Here is a 14,081-nt window from a genome sequence, read left to right as displayed (position 1 = left end):
TATGCTGTATTTGTTTTCAATAAATGCGAAAGTATGTCTGTCCATCTGTTTGCTAGCTTTTCACGGCTCACCCGTTTAACAGATTTTGATGAAATTTCGTACCTAAAGAGATAGCTTGCATCCCAGAGCCTAAGGACATAGGCTACTTTTGATCCCGGAAAATCAAAGAGTTCCCACTGGATTTTTAAAAACCTAAATCCACATGGACGATGTCGCCGCCGGCATCATCTAGTTCTTCATAATTTCATACCTCAAAGTTACTTAAGAATGTGCAAATGTGTCAATTTATAGTATTACAACATGAATTGTTTTGGCCATTACAATCATGGAGTGACTCATGGTAGAAATGAAAAATTTCTTTATAAAACCAAGTAGTTTGTAACTACATATTACTATTGATGCAGATAGAAAATTCTCTATTGCGCCACATTTATAAAGCATTGGTAAAAAGAAAAAGAGAAATTACATAATTACTGAACACAAGCTGACACATACTGGCTGTGCCTTTTCTATAAAATAAAATAAAATATGGTTGGCCAAGATAATATGAACCTTCTCCAAGTGACATTATCTATTAGTGACAACTTGAACAAAGTTAGTCTGATACTTTTTTTTTCCTTGGGTAGGAGGAAATCCTCATGGATGCCAATTGACATGCACGACTTCACTGAGGTTCCCTCAGTGACCTACGGACTAAAAACCTCCTCCTCCTCCCTTCGCTGGCCGTCCTTCCCGGCACTGCAATACGCAAAACATCAGGAAAAGGGCTGCCCGGTCAGGCCTCGTTTGCCTTTTATTTATTGTGCATTTTTGCACCCATATTCCACTCCTTATACTTTTTAAGACCAGTGCTTTTAATCAGACAGATGTACTACTTGTACTTGTACTTTATACCTTGGTACTTACTAAGTAGGGATAGTAAACTACAATTATTAAATTCTGTAGGATGGCAGTAATTAGGATATATTCTATGCAAACATAGGTAGATGAGAAGCGGATGTCGCAACCGGGCACTGATTCACATGCAATAGCCTTTTCTATTTCTTAAATGTCTACAATTACAACTTCAAATACTTATAGTATAGCTTGTACACTTTTTGTATTAAAATTGAAAATTATCTACATATTTAGTGACTCAATAATAACATCTTGATGATATGCTTGAGAAAAGTAAAAGATATAAGTAGGTAATTCATAATATAAACTCCAACAACTTATTAAGTATACCTACCTACTTCCAGACAAGTTTGAAACTTTCTATCACAATATGATCATCTTTTTGTAAATAACACTTATACAACATACAACCCTACTCTTACATGCTTCAAGGGGTTTACCTACTGTGGGTATACTAGATTGGATTATAAAGTAGCTTTATTAGCAAACGAACTAAGCAGCCACAAGCCGTGGCAGCGCCAATAGGTAGTGCCTCAATCAAAACTGTTTAATTTGTTGCTTTAAGTATAATGTAAACAGATTTTTCAATCAACAACAAATGCTAATAAATAAACAGTCTAAATTATATCAAAGTTGTGTTTTGAAAATATGTAATATGATATTATACTTTAAAGTTATTTTATTCGGCAATTAAAAAGCTTTGCACGAAACCAAAACAAACAGTGATGACATGTTCAACCACGAAAGTTTGCTGGTTAAAAAGTATTCAAAAGTAAAAGTAAGTATTGTATGACTATTCTTTACAAAATGAAATGCCTGGTTGTTTAAAGAAATGTTAATAAGAAATTATTATTTCAAATTAATTTCACTTACCAACTCCTGATCGGGTGACAAGGCCACCGCCATTTTTATGACTGATTTTGATTTGTCAAACAAATCAGCACGTAATGTTGCCAGCACGTTGCCAGAGTCTATAAGACATATTCAATGTATATACATACTCTGAGGCTCAGAAGGCCATGTTGAAGTCACACTGTCTATACTCTAAGGTCTACAGCATAGATTATCTACTAGTCTACAGTGCGACAAAGCCTTATAGTAGGTACCTATGTGTTCTATGGGTATGTGATTAGGCAAAGCTATCGTGGCGCGCGGCGAAAATTGGAACTAACGTTGCCGTCAAGTGTCCCCTTTGTTCTTGTTTGAACATTCGTGGAACATTCTAACTTTCTAGCCTTGTTCTCCAACAGCGCCCCCCTGTCATTCAAGTGCCAAGACTCAAGAGAGCCTTGTCGCATGTTTTCAACACATGGTTTAAAAGGATCAATGGTCGCATGTTTATACAGTGCGACAATCAGCGACAATAGTATCCTCTCTTGAATGACATTGTCAGGGGGCGCTGTTGGAGAACAAAGGTACTACGTTTAAGAGAAGAAGAAGAAGAAGGCACTACGTAGTAGTCGTAGATAGAGTAATAAAGGTAGATACAGGAACGTTTGCTTTCTCATTCACACTAAAAAGAGAGCACAGATAAAGTTCCTAATGTGATAAACAGAGACGCAGGTAACCTATTTTTTGTCCCTTATCGTGTAAATGGTTTTTTTCAAGAATACATACAAGGCATGCAACTTTAGTTGCGAAACAAACTTTGAAAATTCGTGACGTAATTGTATTTCTCATGAGTTATTTCAAATAATAATAATTTCAAATAAAAAACGTTTAATACAAATATTGATGATCGGTTAATACAAATATATTGACTACTAAACAATGGTAATAATTGTCGTGTTATTCATCGTTACGTCGTGCTATCGCTATCTCAAACGCGGTTACACAGTACTTAAATCTACCTATTATTCTATCTACGGTAGTAGTACATGCAAGTTCTTTGACAAAGTTTTAGAATATTCCTCGAATACCTACCTATTCGAACAAGAACAAAGGGGAACTTGACGTTCAACGACGACGGGAGGGCAACGTTATTTCCCATTTTCTCCACACGCCAAGATAGTCTTGTCGCACTGTACCTGCTTTGTATTTCAGAACATAGAGTAGGATTCACGAATCTATACTAAAACGTAGGATTATATTTGTTTCAGAAGTAGGTACCTATCTGTTATTAAGATAGGCATAAATAATGAGCGAATTTTTTTTTTTAAGTAAAAGTCTGTCATATTAATCTATGAAGTCTGTGGAGAAAAATAATCCTGTCAACTTGACAGGATTATTATTTTTCTAGCTTCAATAGGATATATTAGTAACTCTAAAGTACTCTGTGTTCAATAGGTTAGAAATTGGCTTGAAATTATTGGTCGGTGAAATTGGTTACAATAAAAAATTACATACTTTTCAATTAAATAATAACAATTAATGTTCTAAACAATTAACCTATTGCAAAGTAAAAAAAAAGAACTCTAAGGTACAAGTTTTATGAATAGTAAAAATGTCAACTCGCTGGTAAGTACAGAAGCATTTCTAATCTTTAATATTTAGTAGTTAGAGGTGCACCTTTCATTTTGTAATTTATTAACCTTTATCTTTGTAATTTATATTATACAGGTATCCCATATATCAGAGAGGAAACCCTCAATTGAGAGTTTTTTTGCCCAATTTTTGGATGAAGTTGGTTCGCCCTTCTGCTAATCAACAGCCAAACTTGGTTGAATTCCATTGCTCCATGGAGATGACAAAACATGACATTAAAAATTATTTGGAGAAAATTTATAATGTACCTGTAATAGATGTTAAAACTAGAATAGCACTTGGTAAATTTCGAAAGGATATTGGAAAAGGCTACATTGTCAAGGATGATGATATTAAGTTTGCTTATGTGACCCTGGTGAGTTCTGGTTTCATCAATAAATAAGTTTAAATTATAATAGGAGGAATATAATTCATATATATTACGTATATTAGACAAAATTATTATTTCTTACTCCGTTTTTATTCTGGAATTGAATTTTAAAAATTTGTAAGTATGTGAATTTTGAAAAACTAAATCCACAACAAATAAAATCACAAGATAGGTAGGCCTCATTGAGATCACTATTTGACCTAATTCTTGGTAAAATACATCTGCGTATTTGTGTTCACTAGGTACCAATAATTTAATGTTGTTACACAACATAATATAGTTATACTTTAGAAATTGCAATGTTTTTTTAATATGTTTATCATGCAATCAATCCATGGACTATGAGCTTATGTGTATAGATAAAAATTGGTGTTCAGAGAAAACTTACTTGCATAAATGAGAGAACTCCTGTCTTATGTTGCTATATAATGCGACTAAACACCATCTCTAAACTTAACAATAGATCTAAATGTATTGCTATCCATTTTATAATGGTCCTGGTGGAAAAGGATAACAGAATATCAAGACCTGTTAATTTGTTTAGTTTAGAGATTATGAACGATGCCACAATTTGTCTTTTCTTTAAATGAATTGCGTGCTGCATTTTCAACTGCACTACTAGACAATTATTATTATATTGGCTGGAAGCCTTATTTTATTATTACAGCTATTCTAGATTTTGTATACTAAGTCATAAATTCCAAAAATAGTAAAAAAGTTCTCATTTTTAGCCCAAAACTATGAAATTTGAATTTCCTGATATTTTTGAAAAGAAAAAAGGAGACCCTGAAGATGATATGAAGTCATTAGATGAAGCAAAAAAATCATTCAAAAGTTTTATAAGACGCAATAAAGACAGATCAGATGTTCCTAGCTGGTTTTCGATTTAATAATATTATGAGCTTTATTAGTTACTTAGTTCTAATTAAATTAATTAATGTGTAGTATCAATAAAATTAGTGATTACAATAAATAAATTTATACTATAGTTTAAACTTTGGTATTTTAGAATAATTAGTAAAAACACTTGTAGATTCCCTTTAATATTTGTGTAATATTATATCAATAACTTGGTCATAATATAGTTATAATAATATAACAGTGTAGTTATATTATTTACAATACTATTTTGCTTGTTTTGAGATAATATTTTAAGCCACAATGGCTGTGACAATGGCTAAAATATGCACATGCACAGTCAAATGTAGCTGGAGCCAAACAGAGGTGTTTGCAAGCTTTATAGTAGACATAAATAATAGGCTAGTTGTCACTTTTTTTAAGTAGGTCTTAAATGGTTAATATTTGTCCTATTAGATCAAAAAAATTAACACTATATTTTTTTGCGCCCTAAAAACCGTAAAACTTTAATTTAAAAATATATTTTTCTTAGACAGCTGAAAACACTGTCGGCCATGTTTGGCCTATAGATTATCTGTGCTCTGACGTCATCCATTTGTAAACAACAGCATAACCTCCCAAAGTTTAATAAACATGACTTCTATACTAGTTTACATGAAAAATATAGTAAATATCGTTATTGTATCATCCGAGAATGTAAAAACGAATCGATAAAGACCACAGGAAAGTTGTGGATTAGAGTGCCCAGTGAAATAAATATACGTAACACGCGAAGACTTGCTTAAAGGGATCCTATATGACTAACGACTTCAACCCAAATTTATTTTTGCAAAGATCACTTTGTTGTAAGTCTTACTTAATAACTTATTCAATTTATAAAGAGGAAACGATATTTTTTTACGTTTACTATGAGTTTTTAGAAATATATAAAAACTAGCTTATGCTCGTGACTTCGCCCGCGTGGACTTCATAAATTTCAAACCCCCATTAACCCACTCAGGGGTGGAATTTCAAAAAATCTTTTCCTAGTTCTCTTTACCTACAAAGAACACACCCACTAAATTTCATGTATCTAGGACCAGCTGTTTAGATGTTTAGGCTGTGCGTTGATATATAAGTTAGTCAGGACTTTAAATTTTATATATATGGATACTACGTTAGTCCCCGCGTGACATAGGGATGACATTTCTTTGTTTACATATTTAATGACGTCACATCATGGCTGACAGCGTTTTCTGCGTTTCAAATAAAAATATAAACTGTATTTTTTTTAATTGGATTTATATATCCATCCTGCGTTTTTAATAATTGTTATTGATATATTTCGTTGTCTTAAGCAAAATACTATAATAAATAATCATTTATTGGACGAAATTAGATATGAGTCAAGTAGCCTATTAGTATGTATCACCTAAATTGGTTCAGAGAGGACTGAAGTTATAAAGGTTATAGGTTCATATCCCAGCCATTAGATTAACCAGACCCCTAGAGGATCACTTTGTTGTTAGTCTGTCCTTGTATGTAGACCTTGAATACCTCTAACAGCAGAAAAAAGTTAAGTAACACTAAAAATGTTAAGCGAGAAATCGGAAAATTATTAATTTCAAATCCTGGGTGGAAACCTCTGTGGAAATAATTACTAGACTAATATAATTTATCAGGTTTGAATCTCACTGTGTTAGAGGAAATAATAAAATAATTCAACTATTTAAATAACTAGTGGTTCACACCAAACTAAGGCCTCCTACGCACTGGCGACCATGGTCGCCGCGACCTGGCCGCGGCGGCCAGTGAATTCTGGACTTTATATGGCAATCGCTATAGCCCCTACGCACTTAGCGGCCAGCGACCAGCGGCCACCGTTGGCCGCGGCGTCCAATTTGATGCCACGCGACCAGCGACCAATCGTGGCCGTCGAGAACATCACTTCTGTATTAAAATTCATCAGTGCTACCGCATCGGCCGCGGCGACCAGACGTGTAGCTAGCTACAGAGTGATTATTTTACAATGGCCAATTTCGACACGGAAAGGTTCATAATTGAAGTTGAAAATAGAAGAGGTTTATGGGATTTAGCATCAAATGATTACTCCAATAAAGTCCAATGAAGTCGACTGCAAATTTTTCGGCCGTCCACATGTCGCGCTTGCCTACGCACCGGCGACCATAGCCGCGGCGGCCTGGCCGCGTCTATGGTCGCCAGTGCGTAGGAGGCCTAAGACATTGCAGTATCCCATAATTCTCATAAGATAGTTTTATAACTATATATTGGGGCAGATTTACTTGTACTTACACAATCTTTAAACTAAACTAAATTAACAGGTCTAAATCTAATGCTATCCTTTTCTTCAAGCAACATTATGAAATGGATAGCAATAGATTTAAAGTGTCATTTTAGTTTCTAGAGATTGTGTACAATGGAATTGGCCACAAATGTTTAACTTTTAACATTAGACCCAAAAAGACCTAAAGAGCTATTGGAGTGGTTTGTCGAAAAGGTTCGCCTGTTTACAAATAACCACCTGATGTTAAATGATTAACACCGCCCATGAACAATGTAGTTTATTTAAAAAAAAGTGGTACTAAATAAAATCTGTTAAATAATACATTTTGGAAAACGTGTTGCGTCAATTAAAAGCAGGTATGTGTATAAATGTTGCATTTATTTAACACTAATCATTCAGTCTCAACTCTCATTTGGATAAGCTACTAGGTAACAAAACCTTTTTATTATATTTACTCACAACACTAAAGAAGGTAGGTAGGTATACCTAGGTAGTTGAAACAATAAAAGTTTTTCACATAAAAACTTGATTGTTTCTTAATCAGTGGTGTATGTAAACACAACAAAACTTAAAATATATGAAACTGGTAATCAACACCTCTTAAATAAGCTTTGAATGACTCAAACAAAACAAATTGTAATTAGCTACCTATTCAAAACTTAAATAAGCAACTCTTCGAGCAAAAATAAAATCAACTGGTATCAAATATATCAACCAATAAAATCAAATAGTAATCAACACATCTTAAATATTTTTATCACTCAAATAAGATTTGAATGACTGACAAAACAAATAGTAAGTAGGTAGTTAGGCACTACCTACCTACTTAAATAAGCAATTCTTTGAGCAAAACTAAAGAGTAGACAAAATCAAGTGGTCATTTCAGTCACTCAAATAAGATTTGAATGATTCACAAAAACTAATTGTAGGTAACAATTACCTACCATTAGTTGTTTGTGAATCTTACCATTATCAATTACCTACAATTAGTTTTTGAGTTTTTTGTTGTTAATTGCTTATTTAAGTTTACTCAATACTTAAATAAGCAATTCTTCAAACAAAACTAAAAAGTAGAATAAATCAAGTGGTCATATTTTGACCAATAACAAAAATTACAAATCGCCAAAATATTCATTATTTTAATCACTCAAATAAGATTTTAATGATTAAAACAAAAAAAAATGTAGGTAGGTAATCAAAACTTCAATTCTTCAAACAAAACTAAAACGTAAAAAAATCATGTCCATATTTTGGTCAATAGCAAAATTCATCAAGAAATGCGGAAGAATGGCACCGCGGGCACTCGTTTATGTCCAGCAAAAATGTGATCTGCAACAAACACGACACGTTACATACAACTGCTAGTTGCTTGCTACTATTTAAAATATATAAAAATTACAAATAGTAGAGGGATGGTGTCTTACCCGAGGGTGTATCTCGCACTTCAAGCGAACCCGTCCGTGACAATAGTATCCACATGCCCGACAAAATACAGTAGCTTTCTCCCTGCGACAAGAACACTTCTTGTTGTACATCGCTGTAATATCAGGTATACCTCGTCCAACTCGAGATCGGTCAACTTTAAAAGCTTTCCCAGCAGCTGCAGCTGCTACCGGCGTGGTAGACTCCATTTTTATAGTTACAGGAGGTTTTTATAGTCTGGAACTCCTAATTTTATGAGATTAACGTTTAAACTGCGCAGACGACGTCAATTTTCAGTTTCAACTTTCAACGAACGGCGGGTAATGGACTAAAAATACTATGGACTCTATGGACTAAATGGTAATCCACCGAGTACCGACCACCACTGAAGAAAAACACAGACCAGTAACAAGCGAGTTCCACAGACTAGGTATATAAATACTTTGCTTGTTTATACCCAAAGAGTAAATGATCTCGGACTAAGTATACCCGAACGAAAGGGACAAATCAACAAAAGAATCATACTTACAAGAAAGATTATGTTTCATAATTTGCGTTCGCTACAACTGTTATAAGTCCCGCAAATTGCTATTGCACTGGAACAATGTCTCATTAACGTCAATGACGTCATTTTGACGTCAACCGAAATAAAAATATACCTACCTACCATACTAGCGTCCGCGTAAAATTTCTGGATTCAAGCCATGAGATCTGAAATTTTTTCACTGCAAAAGACCTCACTTACCTACTCACTCAGTCTCTAACTTCAAAAACATAGGATTTTCATATAACTGTTCAACCCCCATTTCTCCCCCTTAGGGGGAGAATTTAGTTAGATCCTTTCTTATCTGATACCTAAAAAATAAGTAAAATTACAAAAGTAAAAACCTTTCTATTTTATAAATATTACAACTTTTCCCCCCATTTTACCAGATGGTACCATCTAGGTTAGATGTCGATTTTCACGTCTTTAGCTTTAAAAACATAGGACTTTCATACAACTTTTCCCCCCATTTTACCACCTTTAAGGGGGGAATTTCCCAAATTGAATTAAACAGATTTGTATTATTTAAAGCTAATAACCTAAATGTCGATTTTCACGTCTCTAACTTCAAAAACATAGGACTTTCATACAACTTTCGACCCCCTTAGGGGGAGAATTTAGTTAGATCCTTTCTTATCTGATACCTACCCCCTAGAAAGAACCTACGTTTTAAATTTCAAGTAAAAATAACAGTGTAACACACTGAGGATGAAGTTCAACATTCAACAGGAGGGACAAATTACGAAACGAACTCTTTCTCCAGTTTCCTCGTCGGGACGCCTTCGGAAACTGAGGGGGAGACTGTAACACAAGCGATAACCAGATGGCGCTAGCCAAGGTGTGGATCACGCTAACTCCCTCGAACTTGCCATGTTGCTACTAGATGGCGTTGGCTGTGGGTTGGCCAAAAACGCATTGCGCTAGTGAGATTGACCGGCCTTAGTATAGGATCCCGCCACAGCCAACGGTCGTGAATCCGACTCAATCCGACTCGATTCTAGAGTTCGCCAGTCTTCGGATTCACCAACGTACAACGTACGAGTACGCTGAGTCGTGCTTCCGACTGCGCTTCCACTGCGTGGGACGTTTGTTCGGGACATGGCTATCGGCTACTCGTACAGCACAGTCGCGCTTCCGGCATTCGCTTCCACCGCGTGGGACGTGTGCACGGGACACGGCTGTCGCATCGTACACTACTAGTCGCGCTTCCGACCTCTCGCTTCCACTGCGTGGGACGACGTTGGGACATGACTCTGACTTATAACGCGAAATAAACGTGTTGTTGTCACGCTACGGTGTTTCTCTTGTGCCATCCGGTCCCCGTTAACCAACGTGGAGCAGTCCAGCGATCCAACGTGGGGCATATCCAGCGTATCCCACGTGGAATCTTTTACAACAGCAGTTAAAAGTTTTCTATAAAAACTTTTCCCCCTATTTTACCACCCTTAAGGGAGGAATTTCCCAAATTGACTTATACAAATTTTTATCATTTAAAGCTAATAACCTAAATGTCGATTTTCATGTCTCTAACTTCAAAAACATAGGACTTTCATACAACCTTCGACCCCCACTTTCACACCCTTAGGGGGGGAATTCTACAAAACCGTTTCATAGCTGACACCTACGTCCTGGACAGAACCTACCTTCTAAATTTCAAGTTTCAAGTTTGGACTTTATAGTTCCTGAGATTTCGTGATTATAGTCAGTCAGTCAGTCAGTGAGTGAGTGGTATTATTTCGCTTTTATATATTTAGATTAGATAGTTACCATCAGCTCGAAACTTCGGTCTAGTGCTGACGTCACTAAAATAGAGGCCACGCGCATTAGCAATTTGCGGGACTTATACAGCCGATCACACAGCAACCGTGTGATTTGAGCCGTGTGGATTTGAAGTTTTGCTGGTGAATTGATATTTTAGGTAGGTACCAAGCAATGACTAGGTACTTAACTACACTTAAAAGCTTAAAATTAAAATAAAATAAAAAAACTGACTTCCAAAACCACTACAAAGTAAGAAATAACTTTTGTTTGTTGTGGAAGTCGGCTTTTTTTTAATTTATGCTTTACATAGGATTATGAGTAGGTAGTACGATTCATACTTTTTTAGACCCGGGCAAAAATTTTAGGAAATACTCGTACAGTACGCGGCCTAAAGTAATGTACATCGGCCTTTAGAATGACATTTCAGCATTGTAGAGCGTTATCTCTGTCACTCATACTTATATGACGTTTTGTCGGTCTCAACCATCAGTACCCTTATTATAAATGCGAAATTGTGTTTGTTTGTTGGTTTATTGGTTTGTCCTTCAATCACGTCGCAACGGTGCAACGGATTGACGTGATTTTTTGCATGGGTATAGATAAAGACCTGCAGAGTGACATAGGCTACTTTTTATCCCTGAAAATAAAACAGTTCCCACGGGATTTTAAAAAAACCTAATTCCACGCAGACGAAGTCGCGGGCATCAGCTAGTAGAAATATAAAACTTCAACCACAGGGACAACGCTCTACAAACTGCTATTACTACCTCAGGGACTTCTAAAAGTCGATGTACATTACTTTCAACCGCGTACTGTACACTAGTGTAGTGTCATAGAGATATAATAAAACATTTATTCAAGTAGTGAGTAGTCCATACAAAATGACCTCTCACGGCTCAATTAACCTCTGTCGACTGTTATGTTCACCCTTAACGGTTCGCTCGCCCTTGTTTGAATAGTTTAAAGAGGTACCGAGACGGTCAAGCGGCTTGACGTCAAGCACGTAGATTTGTTTTGCGTGATCAAGCTGCTTGATGTGCCCGTCAAGCAAACGGCACTTTTCTCACACATCGAACATTGTCCGAACGCAGGGTCAAGCAAAAATATCTACATATCACATCAATCACGCGTCAAGCACGTAAACGCTTGACTCAAGCATCAAACAAACTTTGTAAACGGTCAAAATGCTTGACTCAAGCAAAAATCTAAGTGCTTGACGTCAAGCCGCTTGACCGTCTCGAAACCTCTTAAGGGCACCTTTAAAATAAGGACTAAAATCGTACTTTTTTACGCATTATAGTTTAGATTTTTTACGCATTATACTTAGTTTAGATTAAGTTACTTCACCATTAAAGCAAGTGACATTCAATTGCTTAAAACACACAATATAACTCGATTCGAACGATCGATCGTGCCTGGGATCGAACCCCCGATCCCCCGAATAGGAGGCGTCTTAGCCATTAGGCTGTCACGGCTCTAAAAATATTAATATTCTACTGTAAATAGTAAAAGCACAGAATATATTATGATAGTGGTAAAAGTTACACGAGAACAATGTATGGTGGAGTAGTTACTCTCCCGGGCGAAGCCGGGGCGGGTAGCTAGCAACTTTATAATTGCTAACGTTATCAAGATGAGATCGTTTCGATCCTTGTAACTTGTTACTTATTTCGCACGTTTGTGACACGTAGGATAATTGTTTTTATCGACGGTTGCTGCATTTTATCTTGGCAATCTTGCTTGTTCAAAACAGGAAACGCTGCATTCTTTGTCAAAGGTTTGCGTTTAACATAGATCAGTTGCGTGCAGCGTAGGACATATAAAGATGTGGTCACTTCAAAACATGTCAATCAGCAGTGAGCAGGGAAGATGAAGTATACGTTGTGTTTATTGTTTTTTGGCGCTTGCGTCGCTATAAGTCACGGCCAAGATCAAGATATACCATCGTCTCCACGTTTGGTAGCTAATACGCATGAGGATCTTAGGCCTCTGAAAAGGGTGAGGGTTGTTACCTATAATATTCCTACTTCACTAATGTAATCACTTAACTACTTATATAGGGTGACCCTCGATATAGTACCCAAAAGGACGTCAACAAAAGGAGGTCAAACTAGACCATAAATTACTATCGACAAAAAAATTTTTTTTTGAAGAAAAATATATTACTAACAAAAATATTGATTTCTTGCCAATTTCTTGCAAAGTAGGTATTGGGTTAATTTCTTTGAAAAAAAAAATATTAAGCCGGGTAACGGTAACACTTTATCAAGGGTCATCCTTTGTACTTGATACATACTTGGTACTGTTAATTTTGTACTTCAGTTTACACAATATTTACATATTTCTTTGTGTAGAATCTGGCTAATGAAAAAAGAGACTTAAAAAAGCGCGGCAAATTTAAAAAAATAATATCAGTATGACAGACCTGGAATAACCTAATTAGATAGAACCATGGATATAGACTTTTTATTTAAAATTTCCTTGGATAGAACAGAAAAGAAAATTAGTAATTCTCTACAGTAATTTAGATTAGATTATCCAGGTCTGTCGTACTAATTTTGGGGCTGCCATATTGATTTTTTTAAATTTGCCGCGCTTTTCCAGTCTTCTTTCGTAAGCCAGACTCTATATAAGTAATACTAGCTTATTACTGGTGACGCTGTAGCGGCCAGTAGGGCCTATGCAGCATAGTCAATCCGAAACAACATTTCTGGTGGCACAGTGTGACTCGCATGCGACTCACTGTACGTTGATGACGTAGTTCGACATCAATGGATCGCACTATGTAAAAAAACATTTGCGCAAGTGCCAACAACAACTGTATAAAGTTACTGCGCAATCTAATTAATATTGTGCGAACACAGTAATTAGAACAGTGCACAATAATAATAGCACAGTAGAACGTACCTAATCGACGATTTTTTAGATTTTTTATAATACGTATGACTTGCTGTTTGCTTTTGAAATTTTACATAAAAATCAGAATCAGCATCATCTTCAAAATCAGCTCTTCATAAAATAATCGCTTGCGGTTATGCACGCCATACGTTTGGAATACAGCATAATCTCTCCTTTTCTACTTGAATAGGACTATTAGGTTCCTATTGGTGATAATAATACGTCTAAATAATGATGATAAATTTTATCAATATATTAATAATACAGGTAGCCAGACAAAACATGCCTCCACCGCCAGAAGGCATGCCACCACCACCAGGAAACATGCCACCACCACCGGATATGCCACTGATCGATTACTACACTTTTTTGCGTAAGAAAAGGGAAGCTAGAGGAGGTATGGGTTCTCTGCCAACGAGAAAGGGTTGAACAAGATCTAAGAGTAATATATTGTAACAAAATATAAATCCACGACTAATGGCTTATGATTAAAGGATTATATTACATAACTGTATTATGGATTAAGTAACTTTATAATAAATGTTTGCAGCATTTATATCGTG

General features: G+C 35.8%; 2 protein-coding genes across 2 annotated transcripts in view; one reads left to right on the top strand and one right to left on the bottom strand.

Annotated features, from left to right (window-relative positions):
- Nucleotides 1–1,840, bottom strand: part of Ptpmeg2 (Protein tyrosine phosphatase Meg2) — a 95,504-nt gene extending 93,664 nt beyond the window's left edge. The window contains exon 1 of the mRNA XM_034977502.2: nt 1,771–1,840. Within this exon, the coding sequence (XP_034833393.1) occupies nt 1,771–1,803 (33 nt within the window). The 5' untranslated portion in view covers nt 1,804–1,840. The remainder of the gene's footprint in view (nt 1–1,770) is intronic.
- A 1,290-nt stretch (nt 1,841–3,130) lies between these two features.
- Nucleotides 3,131–14,081, top strand: mRpL23 (mitochondrial ribosomal protein L23). The gene is made up of 4 exons (XM_069504260.1): nt 3,131–3,354; nt 3,457–3,736; nt 4,483–4,617; nt 13,786–14,081. The coding sequence occupies exons 1-4, from the start codon at nt 3,341–3,343 to the stop codon at nt 13,945–13,947; spliced, it is 591 nt and encodes a 196-aa protein (XP_069360361.1). The 5' UTR covers nt 3,131–3,340; the 3' UTR covers nt 13,948–14,081.

This window comes from Maniola hyperantus, chromosome 17, assembly GCF_902806685.2.
Source record: "Maniola hyperantus chromosome 17, iAphHyp1.2, whole genome shotgun sequence".
Taxonomy (NCBI): domain Eukaryota; kingdom Metazoa; phylum Arthropoda; class Insecta; order Lepidoptera; family Nymphalidae; genus Maniola; species Maniola hyperantus.
The sequence above is the reverse complement of the archived record's forward strand: the minus strand, read 5'-3'. Positions and strand labels throughout refer to the sequence as shown.